The following is a 23588-nucleotide window of genomic DNA, read 5'->3' on the forward strand; positions in this document are numbered from 1 at the left end:
GGATCAAGGGTTGGACTTGATGATCTCTGAGGTCCCTTCCTACCCAGCCAATTCTATGATTCTGTGATTCTATGATGAGGATTTGCAGCTGGTGCAAGGCAGCAACTTCTATCTCTCCAGCTCTTGTTGGATGATGTGAAACAGATTTCTTGGATCTCTTTCATTTCTCTGCTGTGGTCTTGAGCAGCAGCACTTCTCCCATCAAAGAAGGAAACCAGATAAAAGCTGAGCCTGCAAGTAGCACTCTTTATGACAGTGAAAAGATGAATGCTTATCCTCTGCCTAAGAAGTGCAGCCTTGGTACCACACTTTGATTACTTTCATTTTACCATCAATGGAATACTCAAGGGAACGTCTCAGAAATCCTGGAACTGCACAGGAATTTATTCACATTTATTCACAAGCAAGCTGCTTGTTTTCATTTAGCTAGAAGGAAAAAAAAAATCTTATTTCCTAGTCTTGCAGAACTGTCTGTCTGGTTCATAACTTATTTTTTTCTAGCTGCTTAATTATACAAAAACATAATTTTGTTTTAAAAGGTTACCAAAAGGTCATGTTGATAAAAATATTTTAAGTAAATGAGATTTTATGGAATAATTTACATGCATTTATTACCTCTTAAAGGTGCCAATCTCTGCCTCTCAGGGCATCACTCATCATTCTCAAGACCTGCAAATAAGAAGGCTATTGACTCAGTATTACCATCAGAAAATTTATATATCCAGCTATATTCTGAATGTTACTAAATACAAACCACACCAAACCTTACCTTAACTCCTATCTGACATTTTAGATTACCAATTTAAACCCAGGCCATGTGTTACTGATAATAATGAACAGAATAAACCAAATTTCAGTAACTGCTTACAGCCTCATTGGAAGGCACCCAAACACTATTCTGATGGACCACAAAACAGAAGTATTTAAGAAGCATTTCCACATTTAAATACCTATTTTGGTTTCTACATACCCCCCATCCCATTTTTAACAGAACATGCACCCAGAAATCTCAGGTTGTCCAAAACCCTTGAATAGATGAACAACAATAATACAGACTATTCAAATGAAAACTTTATTTGATATTTTAATATAAATTCCACTTCAAGAGCTTGCAATATTTTGTAATTTCATCTGAGAAGTTGTTAAAGAGAATACAGCTGTTTTAACTTTGGAGACTATACTTAGGAACTAAAGCAAGTGCTTTTCATTCACCCCACTGTTCTTCATTGTATCTTCACTTAAGCCATTAAAGTTCACTGTCTCCAGCCTATGGTCTGTAAACCAAATCTGCATAAGTTGAAGTTCTCTGGCAATCCTCTAGGGCAAATCCTCTAGCATTTTCCAGGTTATTATTTGCAGCACTTTTTGCCTTGTACAGAAACTCTAATTCAAGCTATATCCCGAAACGTTTGACAAAGCTCAACTTGTTAATCACACAATGGTTAACATAATTTTTTAAGTTAAATAACTTAGCAGGTAGAAGGTAAGAGGACTTCAGAGGTAGATACAAGAGATACTAGAGAGATAGGGCTGACAAAGCAGCACCCAAGGGTTGCCAGAGCAGAGAGTAGAAAGCAAAGAGCTTTAGTACCAGGGAGGGAAAGAATTTAGGGCTGCTGTTGGGAGGAATGGAATGAAATCTGTCTCTGGAAAGCAAATTCTCATGAAAACCAAAAGAGCACATGTCTGGAAATAGCTTGCGTGCTGTCAGAACATCCCTAAGGTTGCACCTCCTCAGGGCATGACACAAAGAGGCAGCAGAAGTGCCTGGCCCAAGCTGGGCTCTGGAGACTCCGTGTCCTACATAACACGGTGTGAAGCTTTCCAGAGATCTCAGTAGAGCAGGGGGATAAGGGGAAGGTGGACACTAGGAAGGCAGCACAGCAGTGAGGTGTAGATTTGCATATATAGGAATACCAGAGGAAGACAGTTTGAAGAAGACACAAATAATGACAAAAAAGAGGCAGCAGAACTCAAGAAGCAAACCCAAGAAACGAAGCAGTGTGCAACAGTTTTTTACTCCTTTTCTGAGATGCCAAAATATGCACTGAAGTAACATCTTTAAGGTGAAATGGTTTTATACAAGCATAGGTTTGTGAATTTAACTTAGCTTCATGTTACAACCAGTTCTACTACCTTCCATATCTGATTATTTGGATTGGATTATGATTGAGAAAATATTTTGTCTACAAAACAAACTTTACCTTTTTGGGAAAGGCTGGATTTCAGTCTACAAATTCCCAGATGAAGGATTAAAATTCCCTTTAACCTAAACAGGAACAAGGATTATTCTATAACCCCAGTCAAATTGAGCAGGTGGTCTCTGCACAACTCCTGGCACAACAAATGCCCAACACAGGAATTTTTTTTTTGTCTATGCAATATCTTTGCTTCTAAACCCATCACTGACTTCAGGCCAGCCCTAGTGTGAAAACACACACACCAAAATAAGTGTCCTGCACTGTGAAGCTTTGTAAAACAGATGAGAGAGGTGAAAGATGAGACAGGCAAAAAGAATACAGAGCTCTGAACTGACTTGCTCAAAGCCACACAAAATAAATTATCATCAGGACTTGCAGTGACTCTGCCTTTCTCTCTGAATTTTCCTTCTTGTGTTGCTGATAGTATCTGTGATGCAGGTGGCATCCAGCAAGCTTACAATAAAAACAGGCAAGCAGATAACAACATGCTGCATGATAGAAAAGTGATCAGTCAGAAAACTCTATTCTTCTTAAACAGTAAATGGAACATTCCAAAAGCCAGTGCAGCCCAAGGAAGGCTTAGCAGATGAGAAGCAGAATTTTGGTAATAACCAAGAAAAATCCTACAGCAAATTCCAAAGGCAGAAGATTCTGCAGGGCAGTTCACAGAATGGTGAGAGACTGGTGTAGAACAGATGTCCTGGAAAAGCAGCATCTGTCTGAAATCTCACACAAGACAGTGTATTTGTATTGAACATATTTGGTTTAGATACACAATATGGAAACTGAACCATAGCATGGTGCAAAATTAAAACAGTGGCTCTGGGTATCTCAAATTTTATTAAACTGGCCCTTATTATCATGTACACAAAGTACTTTGAGAAATATTAGGGAAGAAGGCATTCTATTTCTTTGTGAAATTCAGGCTTTAGAAAGCAAAAGCAAGCATATGGTGTTTAAATAAACTTTACTAGTAGTGAACAAAGAAAACTTTTTTTCCCTGATGTACGTAATTGTTTTGGTTTTTCTGTTAAACACAGTACTTGGCAAAGACCTTTGGTTCTTACTACAACGAACAACAGCTCCTTAACGAAAAAAGTTTTGAACGCTTCTATTTTCAGAGGTTTTTAAACATCTGCTTGAGTAATTTAGTTACAAATATGTTAAATCACTTCCTAGGACTACTTCAACGTGACAAAACATTTTTAAGAAAAGAGGCACTCACTAAAAGAGGAGAGACCTCCTCCCCTGAGGCTATTAAAAGTGGAGCCTATAAAAAAGTTATACCACTGTATAAAAATGCACTGGGAAACAACAAAATCATTTTACAGAGATCAGAAAGAAATTAACACACTTCAGGCTTGAAATAAGAGAAACAAGATGAGTACCAAATGAATTTATAAGAAAAAAAAAAGTGTGTGAGAGGAAAACATGGTCAGCTGTTAACTCAGCAGCTGGCAACAGCAAGAAGCAGAAAGAGCTGGTTGTACTGGTGAATCACAGGGCACCCACAACAGACAGCATGATGCAGTCATGTGAAGGGCAAAAGTGGTTTAGGGGTGTATCAAGAGTTTTCCAATATGCTAAGGAAGTATTAGTGACATCACGTGTGGCCTTAATCTTCCTTGAACACAGAGCTGAGGCAAACTCGGGCTGCAAGGGATGAAGAGGGTTAGTGGAGCATGAAGGTCCTGTCAGACCAAGATGCTTTTTGTGCTTCAGGAAAGACATGGGAATAAAGAGGAAGAAAAGCTGCTTCTTTGAAATGTAATACTTGTATTATTTGGTAAATATTGAGTGTAAACAGGTCACAGATGCACAGAGGCTTCAAGTTAGAGCAGGCTCCTAACTACTGGAATTCATGTTCCAAATAAGAGTAAGAATAAAACCTGAAAAACATGCTTTTTTAAAAAGGGTATTTTCATTCTAGCCTTGCATATGAAGCCTTTCATGTGGTGTATGTTGTATATCCCTGCATCCATGACTGTGAGAGCATCCAGCATGCATCTTGCACATCTAAAGGGCAATCCAGAGCTAGATAGCCACTAGGAAACTTTGAAATTTATCAACAAAAACCATCAGAAGATACAACCTTGATGAAGCCAAAGAAACACATGGGATGAAGTAGAATATTTAATTCCCTTCTACACACAGAAAAAACACTGCAGAATAGGAAAGGGAATGTCAGCTTCCTTTGTAATACAACATACATCAAATTCTCTGTCTTGCACTCCTTTCTCCACTGATCCAACAGATTAGCAGGTGTTTTCTCAATGAGTTCAAGATCAGAAGTTACCAACTTATTTTGCTGTAGCTGGACTTCAATAACTCTTAACTGTACCCTCTGTTTTTGACTGAGACTCTCCCAAACAAAGCACTGTGAGCATTAGAAAAAGAGAAATATTTTTTTAATGGATTTGTGATTGGCACCTCTATGGTCCACTTCTTGATACCAAGAGAAGCAGTGATTGTAGCTGTATCTTTATGCAGCCAATGAATTTAGTGAGGCTAAATGCAGACCAACCCCACCACCAAGTGAAGAAAACAAATCTACAATCACTAAGAAAAAGTCCAGGCCATCTTGGACAGCACAGTCATCAGCTCTACTCATCCATTTTTGTTTTCCTCTCCTATGGCACTGAGCTCAGTGAGGCTGCAATACTCTTAGCCCCTCTCAGCTTAGCAAACTCTGCAACTATCCCAACACACACTCCTTGTATCAACAGAGTATACCCACCAGCCTCAAAAGAGGTGCTGCATGCTCCTCCAGGTCTGTGGAGTACTTTTTGTTCATGAAAGTAGCAGGCAATTGGGATTTTATACAGGGAAAGAGAAAGAAAAAGAAAACAAGAAGGAAAACCAAAAAAGGAAAACTTAATTTATAAGAAAGAATAATTCAAGCAGAGACATTAGTCAAGCAAAACACAAGAGGAAGACACCACAAAAGTACCTGCTCCAACAAGGGTGGCTCTGGTGCTCTTAGAAAGTTAAGATTTAAGAGGTTTAACTCTTCTTCAGAGGTTTAAAACATTTATGATTTCCTTCAGAATGTCATCTGAAATAAGTGGCACTGATGTGTTAAAATGATCTCTTTGAAATGTTGGCATTCTCACCACCTACTCTTTTACAAGCTGTTGGCCAAAGGTCAGTAAGCACAGTATTTTTACTCAATAATTAGGAACCTACTCCACATAACCTATCTTAGGGGACAATTTTACTCTCTGATAAATGCTACTAACTTAGTTTCTCTGTAAAAATAAAAGGTCTGCATAATTTTTCCCAGATTAAGGATTCTTGCATTCTCCCATACTTAGAAAAGGAGTAAAAAACCTTACACAATGTATCTAAAACAGCATAGACAGAGCAAATCAAACTTAGATGCCATGGTTAAAATAAAAAATAAATGTATTTACAATATTGCATAAGGAATAAGACACAAAATTCCATTCCAAAATCAATCACATCAAAACGAAATAAAAAAATATTAAAACTCACATACATTTTCATACCTATAAATCCTTAATTTCTATCCAACATTTTCTTTATAAAAGCCTGTTTAAAATATTAAACTTTTGATTCACTCTAGCTTAAACAGAATCTAAAATAAATTGTTAAGTATTACTGATCACTTAGTCTTTGTCTTAAATTTCTAGATTTTCCATTTTCAAATTTCCTCTTTTTAAATGTTGGCACCCCTTCAGTCAGGTCTCCAAGGGAGGTGACTGTCTTCTCTTTAAATATCACTGTCTCATCTTCTGGAACCTCTATCACTGGAGGCAGTACATTCTCACTCTCTGTAGTAGGAAGCTCCAGGTCCACTTTTTCACTGGGAGAAGAGAGGAAAACACAACAGGGTTAATGCACATAAAGAAAAAAAGATGTACTGAAGACAGTAAAGCCCATATTTAATTGTCAAAGCTTTGAGGTAGATGAACTCTTCTAGCCAAGATCCAGTCTTCTGGCCAAGACCATAACCATGACAGGCATCAAGAAAATAAACCATGTTCTTTGTTTCTTCTGTGTGGGTTGGTACAAAAAATAGAAAACTAAGACTTCATTCTCTATAGAGCTTATACCATGAGCCAAGGAATTCATCATGTAAATAGTTCTCTGAAAGACAACAACACTGCCTACGTAAATCTAAGAATGCTGAAAGACAGCAGTGAGTGAGTGATTAGCTGAAACTCTACTGAGTAGTTCCCCTGCAGGTGTCCATCCTTGAGCACCTGCATGACAGAACAGAGAGCAGGCTGCTCTCTGCAGCCAATGACCCCAAGTTGGAAGCAGCAGCTCTGGAAGACAGGATCACAGATAATTCTGGTCTGAACAAACCAAAGCCATCCTTCTAAAAGTGACCAATCAGTTTTAGGAGGTCACCAGCAAAATACTGTGTTCTACAGGGATGATTTGTGGCACAAAACAACCTTACACTTCACAGAAAATTATCTAAATCACAAGTCCCTCAGGAATCATACCAGCCTAACACTACTGCAGAGAGATATACATTGTACTCCTGGCCAATCTATAGAAGAAATCTTTCAGTTCTATTGACTGTTACTCTGAGGTCAGCTTGTGTGCTACACCTAGTGAGAGGTCATAGGCTTGGGACAGCTCAAGCACCTAAAAAATAGCCATGAGAATGCCTGCAAATCAAGAAAATGTGACTGCTGCAGTATCCCTAAAATGTAAACTTCCTGAAAGTGGTTGGCACTGTGCATAGTCTCAATTTAAAGTAAATAATGACAACTGTATTTGTCCCCTTTACATGTGTATTTATCAAGCCTGTATGTTAATGTGCAGACTGATGCATAAGTTCTGGTAGCTGAAATCACTTCTTATTGAACAGTATTTCCCAAAAATCCTCAACAAATTTATTGGCTCTGGAGTCAATGATCAGTTAGCTGGCTTGATGCAGGAGGCACATGGTGAACTCATCAAGTGACATCATTGCCAAGAAGTGTACCAGTGCTTAATTTAGTTCAGTGTCAAAAGTGTATATACTGACTAATTTAGAATTAAAATGCCCAAGAATGGGGTGAGTATGAGGGAAAAGACTGATTTAATTCTCCCAAACCTAATTCTTCCAGACTCCTAGAGGGCTCTGTAACCATAAACTGGCTATTAAAGACAGAATGCTTTGCAAGAAAATGAGCCATCAAACAAAATGAAACAAACTCCTCCTGACCAGATGCATCTCATGAAAACATCTGCAGTATATGCAGATCATGTGAGAGAGAGACAGCTTCCAGATTTAACATTGGCATAACTAGACTATGTATGTTTTGTCTTTGATCTCATTTAAATCATTGCAGAAAGTGTCTCCCACCACATTGCAAGAACTTCCAGGACTTACTCACAGTGATAACAGAAAAGGTTGTAGTGGGTTTTGATTTAGTTATGCTTAACTTTTGTTTTGAAATGAGGGAAAAGAGGGAACAAGAAAAACAGTTCAACCCATCTTATAACTGCAATACTGGCTGAAATTAAGACAAAATTTCAAGTGTCTTTTAGGCTGTGTCCTTCAAATGAACAGTGGGGAGTCAGTAAAATACCACAGAGTGAGAAGTGATTCACCCCTTATGGAATAACTCAGCCAAACATACCTGGCTTAGGTAGAAATTGTTCAGTCTGAAAAAACATAATCATTATGTCAGCAACTATTGATCCCACGGGGAAGGAATTCAAAGCAATCCTAACCCAGTATGATAAAGACCAGGTTGCTGCTGGCCCTAGAAGATCAAGATGGATGCTGAACTCCAGGCAGATTTAGCCCAACTAATTACTCATCAGAAAAATACCCAGAATTTAGCCTGGAAGCTGGAGGCCATGAGAAAGCTGCCTATGCTGTTGCAAGGCTGGAAGCAGTTCAAAAAGCAGTCACAAGGGCTCCTGAGGCAGCTGATCCAGATTGTTGAAGGAGATGATGTCAATGAACATAAGCTTAGAGTAACTACATTTAAATAGTTGATACTCAGTCTCTGAGAAAAATGATGGATGACAGGGATCCTGTAAATAACTTTAATTTACTTTGTACTCACGGTGAACTTCTACACTAAAACCAAAACACCACCACAACCTGACATGGAGAGATATTACTTAAAATAATCACTGTGGAAAGAACTGTATTTGGGCTATGCTTATAACCACTGTTGCTGCAGAATTCAGAAGAAAAACCTTCAGCTCAGAAAACAATATTCTGTAAACAAACACAGTGAAAATAACTAGGATTAAAAGATCCTCACCCTGGTTCTTCTTCTTCTTCTTCCCCTTCTCCTTCCTCATTAATTGCTTTCCATTTTCCATAAGGGTTGGTTGTGTTGGGGGCATCACTGGAGGTTTCCTGGGAAGCTGATGTACTCTCCTCTTTATCAACAGTTACTTCTGATGTAACTGCTCTCCACTTCCCATAAGGACTTAACTTTTTAGCTCTCGGAGATTTTTTCCCTTCCTCTGATTCTTCGCCTTTGCCTCCTTTCCTCTAAAGAGGAAAAAACCCACCTTAAGCAAAAATGCCTAAATAAAAACACAATGTAGCTTTATTTTATATCTTTTATTTACTGTTGTCTATTATTAATATTTTTTCAACCTAGAGTAACTTGAAACAAGAAACTCACATTGTAATAAAATCTTTATATTTATCTCCTTAAGCTTTCATCACACACAGCTGAAAAAAGCTAAAGGTGGAAAATCCCATTCATCAAGACTGAAGTTAGCAAGCAGCAGTCAGTACAAACTTACTTTAAAAAAAAAAAAAAAGAAGCAAAAATTCACATAACAGCTTTTTGTGCCAAGATACACTTTACAGATAATACCGAGTGGTAGTTTATAATGACACACAGTGATACAAAAATACATATTTTAGAATTAACACCTAGCTATAAATGCATTTTATATTTAAACTGGCTCTTCCTGTTCTGTGCTATCAGTTTCAGAAAAAAAATCTGACCCAACCAGAGCCTTCATCACATCTTTTATCTTAATTTTGAAATCTGAAGACAAAACTACATAATTTGTACAGATTTTCTACTATGTGCTGCCAATGTTTTTCTCTATCAGGAAACTACAACCATGTCATTTTCAGTCAAAGGCATTCCCTGAGTCACATTTACCACTGAAGGTTAGAAGTCATACCCTCACACTGAAATCCAAATAATTTAGTGGATTATTTCAGAGAGATGACAGTGATCCTTCTCAGAGAATATCACATTTCTTGTAGAATTCAATCTACTTCTGGTGGGCTAATGGAAACACCACCTTTTCTATCCTGGAGCAGTACCTCTAATGGGCCAAATAATTGAATAAAGATTCATTATACTCTTCAAACAAGCACAAAGTTTTACTGATGTCATTTAGATGGGTACAGCCCATCACAAGAGATAAAACATAAATCATCTATGCTACAAAAATTAATGCTGTTTGTAAAATTAACCTGAAGAGAGAACTTACCTTGACATTTGTTTCTGAACTCTGTGCATCATTTTCACTGTCTTCTGAGTCCGATTCAGATGCTTTGGAATCTGTTTCTCCAAGCTCTTCGGAATTCTTGTGGCTCTTCTCATTTGAAGATGAAACAAACCCAGCTGGTTTCTCCCATGTGGATACTGTCCAAGATATGCAATAACCACATTATTCATATTCCTGATTCTGATCTGTTGTTCTTTGACAACATTACCTTTCAGAAGCACCATTGTCTTACACAAAAATACATCAAATAATTTAGCACAAGGCTCCTGCCTCTGTGTGGTATGTTTGCTTTAATAAACATAATCAGAAAGATAACATTTCACTTCCCAGGAGAGATACTATCATGACAGCAGACTTAACTGCTGATAAAATAAAGCTTGTTGTAATTAGTGCTTTAGAGAAGTATCACACACAGCAAACTTGCTAGTCCACAAGGCACCATCTCACCCTAACACAGGGCAGATGAGCTGCCCTCTAGAGATGCCTGTTTGATTTCAGTTGTCCATTGATCACAAAGACAAGATAAGGTCAAGAAAGCTCGCTGTGATCCTCAGGTCTCCAGGCTGATCATTCCCTGTGCTACCTTGCCTGGTAACATTAGGTTTTTGATACAATAGCTGTCAAGTAAACAAGGAAACACAAACATTATTCTGGAAAGACATGAAACTGTCTACAGGATATAACCTCATTTTCATTGAGAAGGTGGTATTCCTGCAAAAGCATAAAATGCATCTGAACTTAGAAGGCAATGTTTAAAAATAATCAGCATCTCATTTCCCTTTAAAAATAAAAGAATCACAAATCATTTTAGGCAGGGGGTGGCATGCTGAAAAATGGAAAGGCTTAGGTTTTGGGTTTTTTTTTTTCTATTCTTGGCATGCTCAGGAATGCCACTTCATGCTCAACAGCAGAAGGGAAACTCATAGCCAGCATAAAATCCCTTACTTTCCAAAGAGGCACAACTGACCTGAAAATGATTCAAAACAGATTTAGAAAACAGATGCATGTTCTGAGGAAGTTACCACAAAATTCCCCACGTGAGAAAAGAAAATGGGGAAAGAAGTAGGAAGTAAGATTCAGGACTCTTACCAATGCTATGTCAGCAGGAGGGAATGTTTAGGACATTCTTTTTCAGTCCTACATACCTGTCAAAACAAAACCCTGTCCCTTTCTGGTTTCCTAACTATAATTTCAATATATACACAGAAAGGAAGAACACGTATTTTAGAATTGTAATTTGAATGTCTAAAAAAGACAAAAAATTACCAAAAACCACGGGACAGAATTATTCTCTATTACCCCCCTTCCCTCAAGAGTTCTGCCCCTCTCAAGAGTCTGGAAGGCCTCCTTCTTTAGCTCCCCAAACTATGACACCTATGAAACCCAAATGTATGCACACTGACAACACAGCTTCAAAGCCAGTAGTGATTTCAGCAACAAGGACATTTCAACTAAGGTAACATCTTCAAAAACACAAAACTTAGTAAGGGACTTAAAATGCAGTTGTTTGCAAAATAAAATGTTGCTCTGAAACCCCTCTCTTTCAAAACAGTTTTAAATGGTAAATAAGGTCTCCTTACCTCCTGTTTGTGTGTTATAGTAATAGGTATGACCATCTTCAGTGACACCTTCTACCCACTCAGCTCCCTGAGAAAAAGATAAAGGAGATAATTACAAAAGAGTTTTAAAGATCAGCCAAAGCATCACTTAAAAGGCTATTCAACACTTGAGTATTTTTTGCTCATGATAATCTTATTGTTTTAGAGCTTTAACCCCAAAGTTTTTAGAAAGCATTCCCTTTGCCTCACATAAGATTAAATTGCTGAACTTAAGTATGTCAGATGCATATAGGAAATTTTTTCAAACTGTGGATAATTAGTATGAGGCAGTACAGTAAAGGTTATCATATAGTTCAAACTACAATAAAGGCCATGAGGCCATTACTTATGTGATTTTTATTTTTCAAAGTATTAAAATTTTATATTCTCTATTATTTTATGTTTATATAAAAACATTATATTCTCTCCTATGAAGAAAGACTGAGAAGTAGGGCTGTTTAGGTTTGAGGAAAGAAGGCTGAGAAGGGATCTTCTTAATGTCTATAAATATCTGAGGGGTGGGTGTCAAGGGGAAGGGGTCAGTCTCTTTTTGGTGGTGCTCAGTAATAGGACAGGGAATAATGGATTTAAGCTGCAACACAGGAAGTTCTGCCTCAACACGAGGAGAAAACTACTGTGAGGGTGACAGAGCACTCTGGCTGCTGCTCAGAGAGATTGTGGAATCTTCCTCTCTGGAGACTTTTGAGACTGCCTGCCTGGATGCCTTCCCGTGTGGCTGCCCCAGGGGATTCTGCTGTGGCAGGGGGATTGGACTTGATGATCTCTAGAGGTCCCTTCTCACTCCTAATATTCTGTGAACACCCGAACTTGGTATTTCTGGGTTTAGTCATTGCTTTGAGTAGAGACCAAGAAAAAAAAATTTCTGTGGGTCTTAGGGTTTTGTTGAGGGCTATAGAAAACCAGTACCAATAAATACAGTAACAGATTACAGAATCACAGAATGTTTAGGTTGGAAGAGACCTCCAAGATCATCCAGTCCAACCTCTGACCAACACCATAAGCTAACTACTAAACCATGTCCTTATGGTCCTAACCCCCTTTAAATGCCTCCAGGGATGGTGACACTACCACTGCCCCAGGCAAGCCACTCCAATGCCTGACAACCCTCTCAGTGAAAAAACATTTCCTAACATCCAGCCTAAAGCTCCCCTGGTGCAGCTTACATCCATTTCCTCTGGTCTTGTCACAGTTTTCTAAGGAGCAGAGGCTGTTTCCCTCCTTGCTTCAAACTCCCTTGAGGCAGTTGTAGAGAGTGATAAGGTCTCTTCTCACCTCCTCTTCTCCAGACTAAACATCCCCAGCTCCCTCAGCCTCCCCTCACAGCACTTGTGCTCCAGGCCCTTCATGAGCTTTGTTGCCCTTCTCTGGACACTCTCCAGCACTTCTGTGTCCCTGCTATAGCGAGGTGCCCAGGACTGAACACAGTACACAAGATGTAGCCTCACCAGAGCTGAGTACAGAGGGATGATCACCTCCCTGTTCCTGCTGGCCACCGAGTTCCTAATACAAGCCAGGATGCCATTGGCCTTCTTGGCCACCTGCACACACTTCTGACTCATATTAAGTCAACTATCACCCAATACCCTCAGGTCGCTTTTCAACTTACAGCTCTCTAACCCCACTCCCCCTTCTGTAGCTTACCATGGGCTTGTTATGACCCAGGTGCAAGACCTGGCATTTAGCCTTGCTAAATTAAACACGCAAACAAACCCAAAACTGCTAAAATCCCACTACACATCTTCACCAAAACTACCAAAGAAGCAAACTTTACAGAAATGCATGCCATGCATTTCCTTATTTAGTAAAGCACTGAGTTCAACAAAGCACTGTTTTTCCCTACTAACTAATAAATCCCATGAATTGCAGCAAAAGTTGCAAGCATATCTTTCAGGATCTGTAGTTAAAATAAAGATGTTTTACAGAATGAGCCACAGCTGGATAACAAGTGATTACATTAACATCTTTCTTAAGAACCTGATTTTCATCAACACTTACACATGCAACTACTGAACTGCTCCTTAAATACTAACACTACCTACTCCCCTCTATTAGGTAGAATATCTACTCTCCTTCACTATACACTATTTTTTGCATAAGTGTCACATATGTGTGCATAAACACACAAATATATAGGCTTTTGCACATATGTACCTATACATTTGCTTAATACTCATTAAAACTTTGCTTTAAAAAAAGAAAGCCAACAAAATCAGAAGTTCAAGTTCTTGCATCTGCTCTGTAAACAAGAAAAATGGTATCAGTACATTCAGATAAAGACAAGAATGCCATCTGGGAGTAAGCTTCCTCGAGGAAGAAAAAAATTCCCCCAAGTTTCAGCATGATAGTCTCCACAGATTTATTTCATGTAAGCATAAAGAGGACAAAAATCTAGTCTTATGTGCAACCTATCCTTTTTGTTAGACAGATCCTGAGCATTTTAGTCTTTGTTCTCAGAGGTTTTCAGCAGGTACCTGACACTAAGCACACTAAGAATTGTACTACATAGATGTTAACAAGCATGCTGTCAGTCTGCCTGAAGTTGTAGGTAGTCTTTGAGATGCCTTTTCCTTACTCCCTTCCCTCCACCTCTTAAGAAGTCTGAACTGCAAGCTAACATGCTGTGATACAAGGAAGGCCTGTGAATCTCACTTGCAATCTATACTGCAAAAGTGTCCTTTAATTTCTGGGTAGTGAGTCCTGGTTAGAGATCTGGAATGTTCCCGAAGCTTTAGCTCAGACTAAATAAGGGAGCAATCAAATACTTGTTTTTAGCAATAGCAAAAATAACTCAAGACACCACAAAGTCTCTGAGCAGGGTGAGGGAGGATTGTCAAGATACAGCCATGTGGTATTAGAGATATCTGAGGCTGAAGGTGTGTGCTAATGATAGAGCCAAGACCAGCTAACTTCAAATTGTTGCCAAAAAGGGAGCTCCTCCCCTCCTCCATCTGCTTTCCCTTTTCCTTTCCTTCTCCTTTTGCTTTTTCTCTGATTCCCCAGAGAAATGATGCAAAGACATAAGCCTACAAAGCACTAACATAAACTCTGATGTCTTCACTCCCTGAACCAGTTCATTATCTGGACAAATATGCATCAAGGACTACACAAGATAAGTCCCAGTACCATCTCTTCCAGCAGAAGGCTACGGAACAATTGGCTTATAAGCACTGCAAAGCTATGCCCTGACTGAAAATATAAAGTTGAGGTGGTGGGTAACAAGTTGTACAAAACCACAGGATAAAGCCAGAGTGGCATTTGATGGGCAGCTCTGGCACAAGCTGTGCAATCCCATGGGAATGAACATTGGATGGAAAAAGCTTACATTTCTGACATAAAACAATGCCTTAACAAGAGGTGGAATACAGACAAGACTTCATGTACATTTTAATTGATTCAACTGCCTAAAAATAAAAAAATTATAACCATTTTCTCTTCTAATTTTAAGTAACCCAGTACCAAGCATAGGTTGCCTCCTGAGATGTGACAATATAGAGCTACGGAATATCAAACACTCAGAAGAAGCCAGGCTTTTTTTGATCTCTAACATAAAATCCACCACAATCAGACAACACTGACTTTAAAGTATACTGTACCTATGACACCTATCTTGAAAATGGGGAAATGTACTGCACAGAACTGTTGTAAAAATCTTATTTCTGATCTTGTGGAGTGATGAATACCAGAGGAAAGTACCAAAGGAACTATCTGACAATGCAATCTCTGTGTTTCCTAAGATAAAGAAATCTGAACTATATCAAATGTGTAATTTTTAAATTAAATTTCACGCAAAAGGTCGATCAGAATTTATTCAGAATTTCTCCAGACATTTCAATTTTATAGTCTGAAGCATTTAAAAAGAGTATTCTGTAAAAAGACACCACTATAATTTCTCTTCCATTGATAAAAAAATTAGCAAGATTAGCAAATTTAAGTTTTCATCATAAAACATTCTATATATTCAAATAGTTTTTCTGAGTTTACTTAGAGAAAACGATTTATCTTCTGCTATCAAAAGACTTGAAAATTGCATTATTTCTCATGCTTACAAGGACAAAAATAATATGAAAAGCAGGTTTTGATTACCGTTTGTGAGCTTTGAGAGTTGCCTTGGAATCCTTTAGGTTTCTCCCACTGTGATTCTTAAAAAAGAAAATAATTTTACACATCATTCAATCCTGTGTATATTTAACAACATTTAGAAAAAGCAGATCTAAAGAGTTTGACACTGATGTGTGCACTCATACAAACAAGTACTACAGACACAGCTCACTGGAATATAAACCACTCTTCAACAAAAAATAGTATGAACAATAAGCCAAAGTATCATAACTACAGTTGGCTTTACTCAGACTACCTCCCAGATTTTATTAAACTATGGTTAATAAACATAGAGACTGGAATTTTGGTACAAAAAAGGTGGTTTGGTTTGTTGGGTGTCTTGTTCGTTTGTTTGTTTTTCAATGGCAGGATGGGCCAGAAGAAACTAAACACACAAGATTTTTTACCTTTTAGAACTTATATGAGGAAAGACTAAGGTAAATACTAATGTAAATCCTTAAATTTATAAGAAAAAGTTTGTAATATTCTCATTAGTCATAAAAGAGTGGTGCTTTTATGCTCTAAAGTAGATCATAACACATAGCTCCTCAACAGGAGCCAGTCAGATAAGTCCTGTGAATGTGGAAAAAACCTCTCAGATTGCAATCAGACAGCAATGCAAAACCTCTTTCATTTACTTGGGCACAATCAACTTATTTTCATATTTCTGATAAGAAAGCTTCTTTAGGAAAAACACAGCTATCTTTTGTGTACTTAACCTCTGAAAGGCTAAACATTCCCAGAAACTGTGGAATTACTGCATTCTCCCCTTACTAATCAAACAGCAAAACCAGTCTGAATTTCTGAAAGCCTGAGTCTTCAATGTTAAATATCAAAATTCCATCTAGATGGTCACATTTTAATAATTAGCTTACTGCCAAGGAAACAGAAAAGTAAAGAAATTAAGGTAGTAATTTCTCATATCCAATAACTATATCTGCTTTTGGTCCTCACTAGTTTTTACCTCCTGTTTTTGTGTTGTAGTAATATGTATAGCCTTCAGGAGAGAATCCTTGCACCCACTCCTTTGTTTTTGCTGGCACTGAGGTGTCTTGAGATGTCTTTTTTTTCTTTTCTTTCTTTTCCTTCTTTTCCTTCTTCTCTTTCTTTTCTTTCTTCCCTGTAGTCTCCACTGCATTACTCAGTGTTTTATTCTGTGCTGAACTGGGACCTACATCGTCTTAAAGAAAATAATACTGCTTCTTAAAGAAAGGGTAATAATCTAAACTTATATATCAGCCACTCTTATGCAACAGCAAATAGGAAATATTGTTCTTCTGAGTATTTTCACTCAGTAGTATTACACTCAGAGCAGGTAAACTTAAAATATTATATAAAAATTTTGCATTGCAGCAATACTATTACATCCTAAGAAATTTCAAATATAAAAAGATAAGCAATGTAAGAGAAAAATGGTTAGGACCATTGTGCTCTAACTTAACAGCAAAAAAGAAAATAGAAGAGTTAAGAAAGAGACAGCTTCCACAGGAGCTTGGTACTACAAACTTTTTAAAAAGGATAATGTGTCTTCACACAGACATAACAAAGGTACTTGTTGAACTGCAAGCTGAGTAGGAGATTTTCATCCGTTTGACATCAGCAGGAACCCAACCTCTGCTCCTCAATTGGAACCTTTGTCTCCCATTGCCAAAAGTGAAACATAAAATTAACTAAGGGCAGCTGCACTGCTGATTCAAAGCACCAATTACAGCCTAATTTTTATCACATTGTTTAATTTTTCTACTCCAAATTGGATTGTTCCATGGAGCAGAGGACACCACAGCTATAAACATTCTGTATTGCAACTTCTACTACTGGCAATTTGCAGGTTTTTTTCCTTAAATGAGCAAACGTAGTCCAGGAGGCCTCCTCTCATGTTCCTAAAACCTAATTTATGAAAAACCATTGCAATTCAATATTCTTTCAATTCTGTCTTTAATCCTCTGGCAGCTATATGAACTACCTGGCTTAATTCCAAGCCTTTTCAAATCCTCTTGATATGCTTTCATTGCTGCCTCCTCCATTGCTGCAAATTCTTTTGACATGTTTTCTTCTTCTTTTGCTTTTTCCAAGCTTTTCTTCTTAATCTAAAGCAAAACAAAAAATTGAAGAGAATAAATTAAACACATCTATTAATAAAGGAGATTAAAAATAAGTATTCATGCAAGTAAGATATCTGTGTTACCTCACTAATTCTTTTTGCCACATTTTCTTTATGATTCTTTCCTCTTTCATGAAAATCAATGCTCTTAAAAGCAAGAAAAAACAAGAAACAATTTTAATTTACTTAATCTCAGTTAAAGTTTAGCTAGACTAAACTCAGTTGAACAAGCTTAAATGTAACCTCTTCTGCAGACACTTAGAACAAACACCACAGCTATAAAATGGCTATAGGAAATCAGGAACACTAAGAAACACTGAACACAGAAATTATGAAAAATCAGTAACACTCCAAAATTGTATGACAAAATGTCTTAGTCTGTATTTTTAAAATTTAAAAGATTTCAAATTATGTGTTCAGCACACACATAAGAGAAAAGTAACAAGTAATCTGGGCTCCCCCACTGTCCTGTCATTCCAAGTGTCATCCCTTCATGCTATTTTTATCCTCTCTTTCATGCAAACTTTTTAAAAAAATATGGGTTATTTAGTGTTCCAAATATTAGCTATGGTTCTTAAATAGAGTATGCTCCACAGATATCCCATTAACTTAAAATTAGTCTGCAGGTCCAGATCTGAGGTAGACAGGGGTGAAAGGCAAGGCAGGAGAGTTGGGTAACTTAAGAACAGAACATTGTGCAAGCCAAAAAGCTCTCAGAAAGCCAAAAAGCTCTCAGAAAGGCTGAAGCCAGCAGAAACTGGGAGTTCAGAAGCTCCAGAGGTACAACAGTGGAAGTCCTCATGGGGTTCTCACAAAAAACACTTGGGCAAATTTAGGTGTTCAAATGTTACTTGTCTAAACCTGACTTAGGAACCCGAGAATTTCTTTGCATGATCTGATGTGCAGAGGCTGCATATCCAGGAGATGATTCATCTAATTTAAAAACAGACTTTCTAAGTTACCCAAATCCCCTCCTTAAATGTGTATTTGTCTTCATTGACTCCAAGAAGAAACCATAACCAATTAGCTCTCACTTATTCTGAACTGCAGGTATCTAATTGTAAGCCAGATGAAGCTCAGATCCAGGAGTAACCTTGGCATCGTGTCAGAAATGCAAAATTTATTTCCAAGTGAGAAACCAATTGGTCTGGTGGTCCCCAAAAGGCATCTCTGAGTAAGGAACACCTTTCTGTAGCCCAACAATGTCTCTGTGGGTTGTGTGAAATGAAAGAAATCTGCTTTATGGGCTTAGAGTGCTGGCTATACCAGGCCTACCATATATAAACAGCATGGATGCCAGGTTTTGCTTTCTACTTGCATACAAAGGCATGGAAAAAGTTTCAAGACAGATCAAACAGTAAGTTACAGAACCTGACAAAAAAGCAGGGTCAGGTCTTTCAGTTATTATCTGTACTGCCAAGCAGAACAGCAAACACCATCTTGTATACAAGTATCTGGCTCTCACATAATATATTTTAAATATCACAAATATTACAAAGGCATATTTTAAAAACAAATTCCATGCATCAAGAGTTTACTGAAGTGATGTTAAAGCCTGTAATTTGAATTCTTAGTATTTCAGAAACATTAATATAATATGGTAGACCATCATACAGGTCTGTTGTCTGCTATCCAGCACTTGCAGTAATCGCAGAATTTTTTTGGCTGAGATTTCCAGTAATCGGCCCTGGGGAGAGAAAAAAAAGATGTATAATCTGACACAATAACCAAAGCCATAGGCCTATGCATATATATGTATATTTTTTTAAAAAAAGGAAAAAAAAACAATAAAAGGAAAAAAAAAAGGATAAAAAAATTAAAGAAAAAAGATTTTAAGAATAAAAAAACAAAAGGAAAAAATAATAATAAAAAAAGAAATTTAGTCTTATTTGGGTGATTTTGGCATTTTGTTTTGCTTTTTTATTAAACAAAAACATAGTATGGGGAAGAAGCAAGTGTAGCTTTAGTGATTCCTGTGTCCCATAAAGCACAGTTCCATACCAGGATTGTGCCCATCTGACCTCTAAAGACTGCAAATTTTTTACAATAGAGGTGATGCTGCAAGAACAAGAAATACAAAATAACACAAGCCAGAAATTCAAAAGCAGCTCTGGATAATTAAACACACTAATTAAACACAGAACTCTCAGAAACAGGCAACTTGCACTATTTTTCCTAAAAATACATGCAATAAATATTTTAATGTGTAAAACTTGGATTTAATGTCAAACAACACTTCAGATACTCTACATATTCAATTTAACAACACAAAGGCACAAGTTCTGTACAACATCAGCTACTGCAGGGAAACCTACAACAAATTCTGACCTGTGGGGTCACAGACACAGCAATAAATTGTTTGGATGTTTCAGCCTAAAAATGTGAGTATTCCTGAACCATGCAATTTAGATAAGTTGTGTATGTGTGGTAACTCGGGGAAAACTCTTCAGAGCTCAAAAGCTCTGAACTTAAATACATGAGGTATTTAACGATAAAACAAACAATCCCTCTTCATCAAAAACTGTTTTCTAATGCCAGATGAGGCTTATGAAGAAATAATTCAATTTCTCACTGGCATGCAGCAAAAGATGCAATGCTTTGGGTCAAAAGAAGAGCAGCAGATTTTTATGGTTTAAGTAAAAAAAAGAATGAGGGGCAAAACCAAAAACAATTCAGTGTTACACTGAGAACATCAACAAAGATCAGCTCAGAAAATTAATCTTTGCCTTCTGCATAAAGATCAATGTACAGAGTTCAAGGAAAATACTCCTTGATATTTTTATTTAATAAAAACAAAACTTCTTCCATGCACAACACCACAGCCTTAAATCTTATGATACATGTGAGCAGATCTTTCCTCACAGAAGTGGACCTGACTGACTCACCTCTTAAAAATGTAAGCAGGTATCAAAATATGCTCTCCCACCAGTCCTTAATGCAAAAATAGAATTTTTAAGAGACTATGATTATTTAAAAGTGTAAACATGAAGGACACACTCTACAGAAGTACATCAACCCACAAGCAGTAATGTGGTAGCATCTTTTCAAGCAATTTTCTGGAAGAAGCAGCTGGGCTTCCCCCGATTTAAACAGAAACCTGCTCATCCCTGAATGGTGTCCTTTAAAACTGGGTGATTACTTAGTCACACATTTAATTAAAAGGCTTTAGAGATTTGTATGTCAAAATGTACTAGAGCTAAAGCCTGTGAAATGGAACACTGGCTGGAAAACCAGATGAGTGGGAGGGAGAAATTCAAAGCTCAGAAAAACCTCAAAGACCTTTTTCCTATTTGAGATGTAGCTCCAAAATTCTCTAAATGAGGTCTCTAAATTCTTCGACATCATCCAAGATAAATTTCCAGGTAACGATGGGTCAGCCTTCCCAAGGTAGTGGGCCAATTCTGACAGCAAAAACAAATTGTGAGAAAGTCTCACTGCATGTGTCAGAGGTACAAGAACATTTGTGTATTTCCAAGCTTAATCTAAGGGGGGGTGGCTCTTTCTCTTCTACAGAATCAAGTGTAAGAGCGTGAACTAAGGCTGCACAGCTCCACTCAGCAACAGTCAAGACCTGAGGGTGTGATGACCTCTATTATGCACAGCAATATTTCCCATTTTTTTCTTTCCTAGGCACTACTGGACATCACATCTGTCACAAAATACTGTAGCTACAAGGAGAGATCAAGTTTTTGTGTTGGAGAACCTGAGGGCACACCTGGGACTTGAGCACAAATCCAGGTCTTGACAACAGAAGCCTCTTGTCTTCATCTGTTGGTTTTAATAAAGATTGAAGCTGGCTCTCTTTTGTTACATATCAAATAAAATTAAATTATACTCTTTGCAGAAGACCTGATGTCCAGGGAGTCTTAAATCATGGCATTTTGTGATTTTATGAGTTTTATTCTTTATGAGTTTTATTCTTTATGAGTTTTATTCTTTATGAGTTTTATTCATTATTTTATGAGTTTATTCTGTAAATTATGGTCTCAGTTCTGCAACTTATGACCTTGACGATTATTATATGCTGAGTAATTCTTTTAAAGCTTTTCCACTTTAGTTTACACCTCTCAAAAAAAACCCAAGGTCAGTTGAAATATCCACTGAATAACATCTGCCAAGGATGGAGCCTGCAAAGCACCAACTGTACTGCAATGAGAGCAAACCCAAGAGGAGTGTTTAGAAAGGAGCAGCAGCTGAAGCAAGACCCCATCTCAGTGAGGTGCTAGAAGTGCTTCACAGGCTCTGCTCCCCAAGCAGAGGGGGAGTTTTACTGGGAAGCTCTATGTCCCAGAAAGGGTTCAGACAAAGTGCATTCAGAGCCTGACTTTCCACAGCTGGCAGAGCAAGTCAGCTTGGCAACCTGCTACTGGGTACAAGGGGAACAGAGCAGCACTGATAAAGATGTGAACTGGGCAGCTCCTGCACAGGCTGCTGTAAACTTTCAACCACACTTGGAAATCAGGTACCAGCTTGCAAGAAATGCATGTCTACTAAGAACAGTGATTTTCTTTTAACATTTACTAGTTAGCCCCTTCTGAACAACATAAAAATCGTAACATCCCACATGACAATCTGAGAGCAAAGCTTAAAGAAGCTGCTCTGCCTGACTTACACTGGTGCTGAGGATCATTTGCATGGATCTGCTTTGCCAGGCCTCTTTTCTAAATTGTAAGTTATGTAACTTGAAAGGTAACACCACAAATATTTTAACAACATACAAGAATGCACAAGAAAGTCAGGGCAGGCAGCCTTTTCAGACCTCATCTACTCTAACTTCTAAAGTGTCTAAAGTTCTCCATGTCAATAGGTGGAGATAGTCATCTCTAAACGACCACTTGCATTTGAGAGGCAAATTAAAGTCCATAGGTGGGTGTTTCTTTTTTTTCCAGGGAACCTAAAGTGAAATGCCTGAGTCAGGCTCCAGAAGTTAAGTATCTGAAGTCGGGGCTATCTACTGAGAGCAGAGGTCTGCTGCTGTAGATGGAGGGGGAGGATATAAGCTATGTCAGGAGCAATATGATAAGAATTAGGAGAGGAAAAAAAAAAACAGCAACATAAATTGGGTCAAGAAACTACTCGAGTATAATTTTAGCAACAACTAAAATTAAGAACACTGCTGTGTGCAGCATCAGTCTGCAAGACAGGCTCCCACGACCATGAAATACTTTCCCACAGAAAGATCCCTAAAGATCTTTTTTAGTTAGTTAGTTCTCTGTTATTTTCTTTCTTTCTTTCTTTCTTTCTTTCTTTCTTTCTTTCTTTCTTTCTTTCTTTCTTTCTTTCTTTCTTTCTTTCTTTCTTTCTTTCTTTCTTTCTTTCTTTCTTTTTTTTTCAGCTGGGAAACATCTTCGAAAGTAACAAAAACGAGAAAATGCCATTCATATGACATTCCTAGCCAACACAAATCAAAGCTCGGATTTTTATCCCCTCCTAAGTGCTCACGTACTAACACAAGTTTTCTGCTGAAACACTCGGAAGAGGTAGCGGTGGCCACCAAATCCGCGGCTTATTTCTTTCCTACATTTGCTTCACCCTGAATCAGAGGAGTCAATACAAGTCAAAGTCTAAGGAGGCTGGGGGGAGGGTCCGACATCCCTCCCGCCCCCCAGCACGGTGAAGTCCCCCTCCGGCGGGAGGCGAGGCTGCCCGGCGTGTCGGGGAGAGATAAGGGGCCGAAAGCGCAGCAGAAACAAACAACAGGAAAGGAGAGGACTCACGGGAGAAAAGGGACCGGGACGAGAGACAAACAACCCCCTCAGCGAGGCGGGGGTCCCCGGCCGCAGCTGGGACACGGCCGCCTCCCGCCTGCCCGAAGGCCTCCCCACGGCCTGCGGACACCGGGCTCGGGCCCCCCCCCGCCCCCATCCCGCGTTGCCGCCCCTGTCCGACCCCGGCCCTAAGGGCGGGGGAGTTGTGCGCAGAAGCGCGGCCGCCGCTGTCCGCTCCTCCCCGTCCCCCGGCACTCACATCGCCGCTTCCCCGGCCGCTCCGCCGCTCCGCGCCGGTTCCCTCCGCTCGCTGCTCAGCCGCGCCGCGCCGCTGGGGCGGACCGGGGCGAGGGGGAGGGAGCGCAGCGACGGCAGCCGGGACGGTTCAATCCGCGCT

General features: G+C 38.6%; 1 protein-coding gene across 3 annotated transcripts; it reads right to left on the reverse strand.

Moving 5' to 3' along the window:
• Nucleotides 1–1053: 1053 nt before the first annotated feature.
• On the reverse strand, nt 1054–23586 carry WBP4 (WW domain binding protein 4). Of its 3 annotated transcripts, XM_071740422.1 has the most exons (10): nt 23451–23580; nt 19098–19170; nt 17568–17630; nt 17346–17469; nt 16347–16562; nt 15368–15423; nt 11246–11312; nt 9648–9802; nt 8444–8679; nt 1054–6027 (listed from the first exon to the last, which is right to left on the reverse strand). In XM_071740422.1, coding segments are annotated over exons 1-10 (1200 nt in total). In that variant the 5' UTR covers nt 23453–23580; the 3' UTR covers nt 1054–5819. The 3 variants fall into 3 exon arrangements, with proteins under 3 accessions (XP_071596523.1, XP_071596504.1, XP_071596513.1); XM_071740403.1 differs by lacking the exon at nt 19098–19170 and having other exon boundaries at nt 23451–23586; XM_071740412.1 differs by lacking the exons at nt 17568–17630; nt 19098–19170 and having other exon boundaries at nt 23451–23575.
• Between the last annotated feature and the right edge of the window lie 2 nt (nt 23587–23588).

The sequence above is a fragment of the Heliangelus exortis genome, chromosome 1 (genome assembly GCF_036169615.1).
Source record: "Heliangelus exortis chromosome 1, bHelExo1.hap1, whole genome shotgun sequence".
NCBI lineage: Eukaryota > Metazoa > Chordata > Aves > Apodiformes > Trochilidae > Heliangelus > Heliangelus exortis.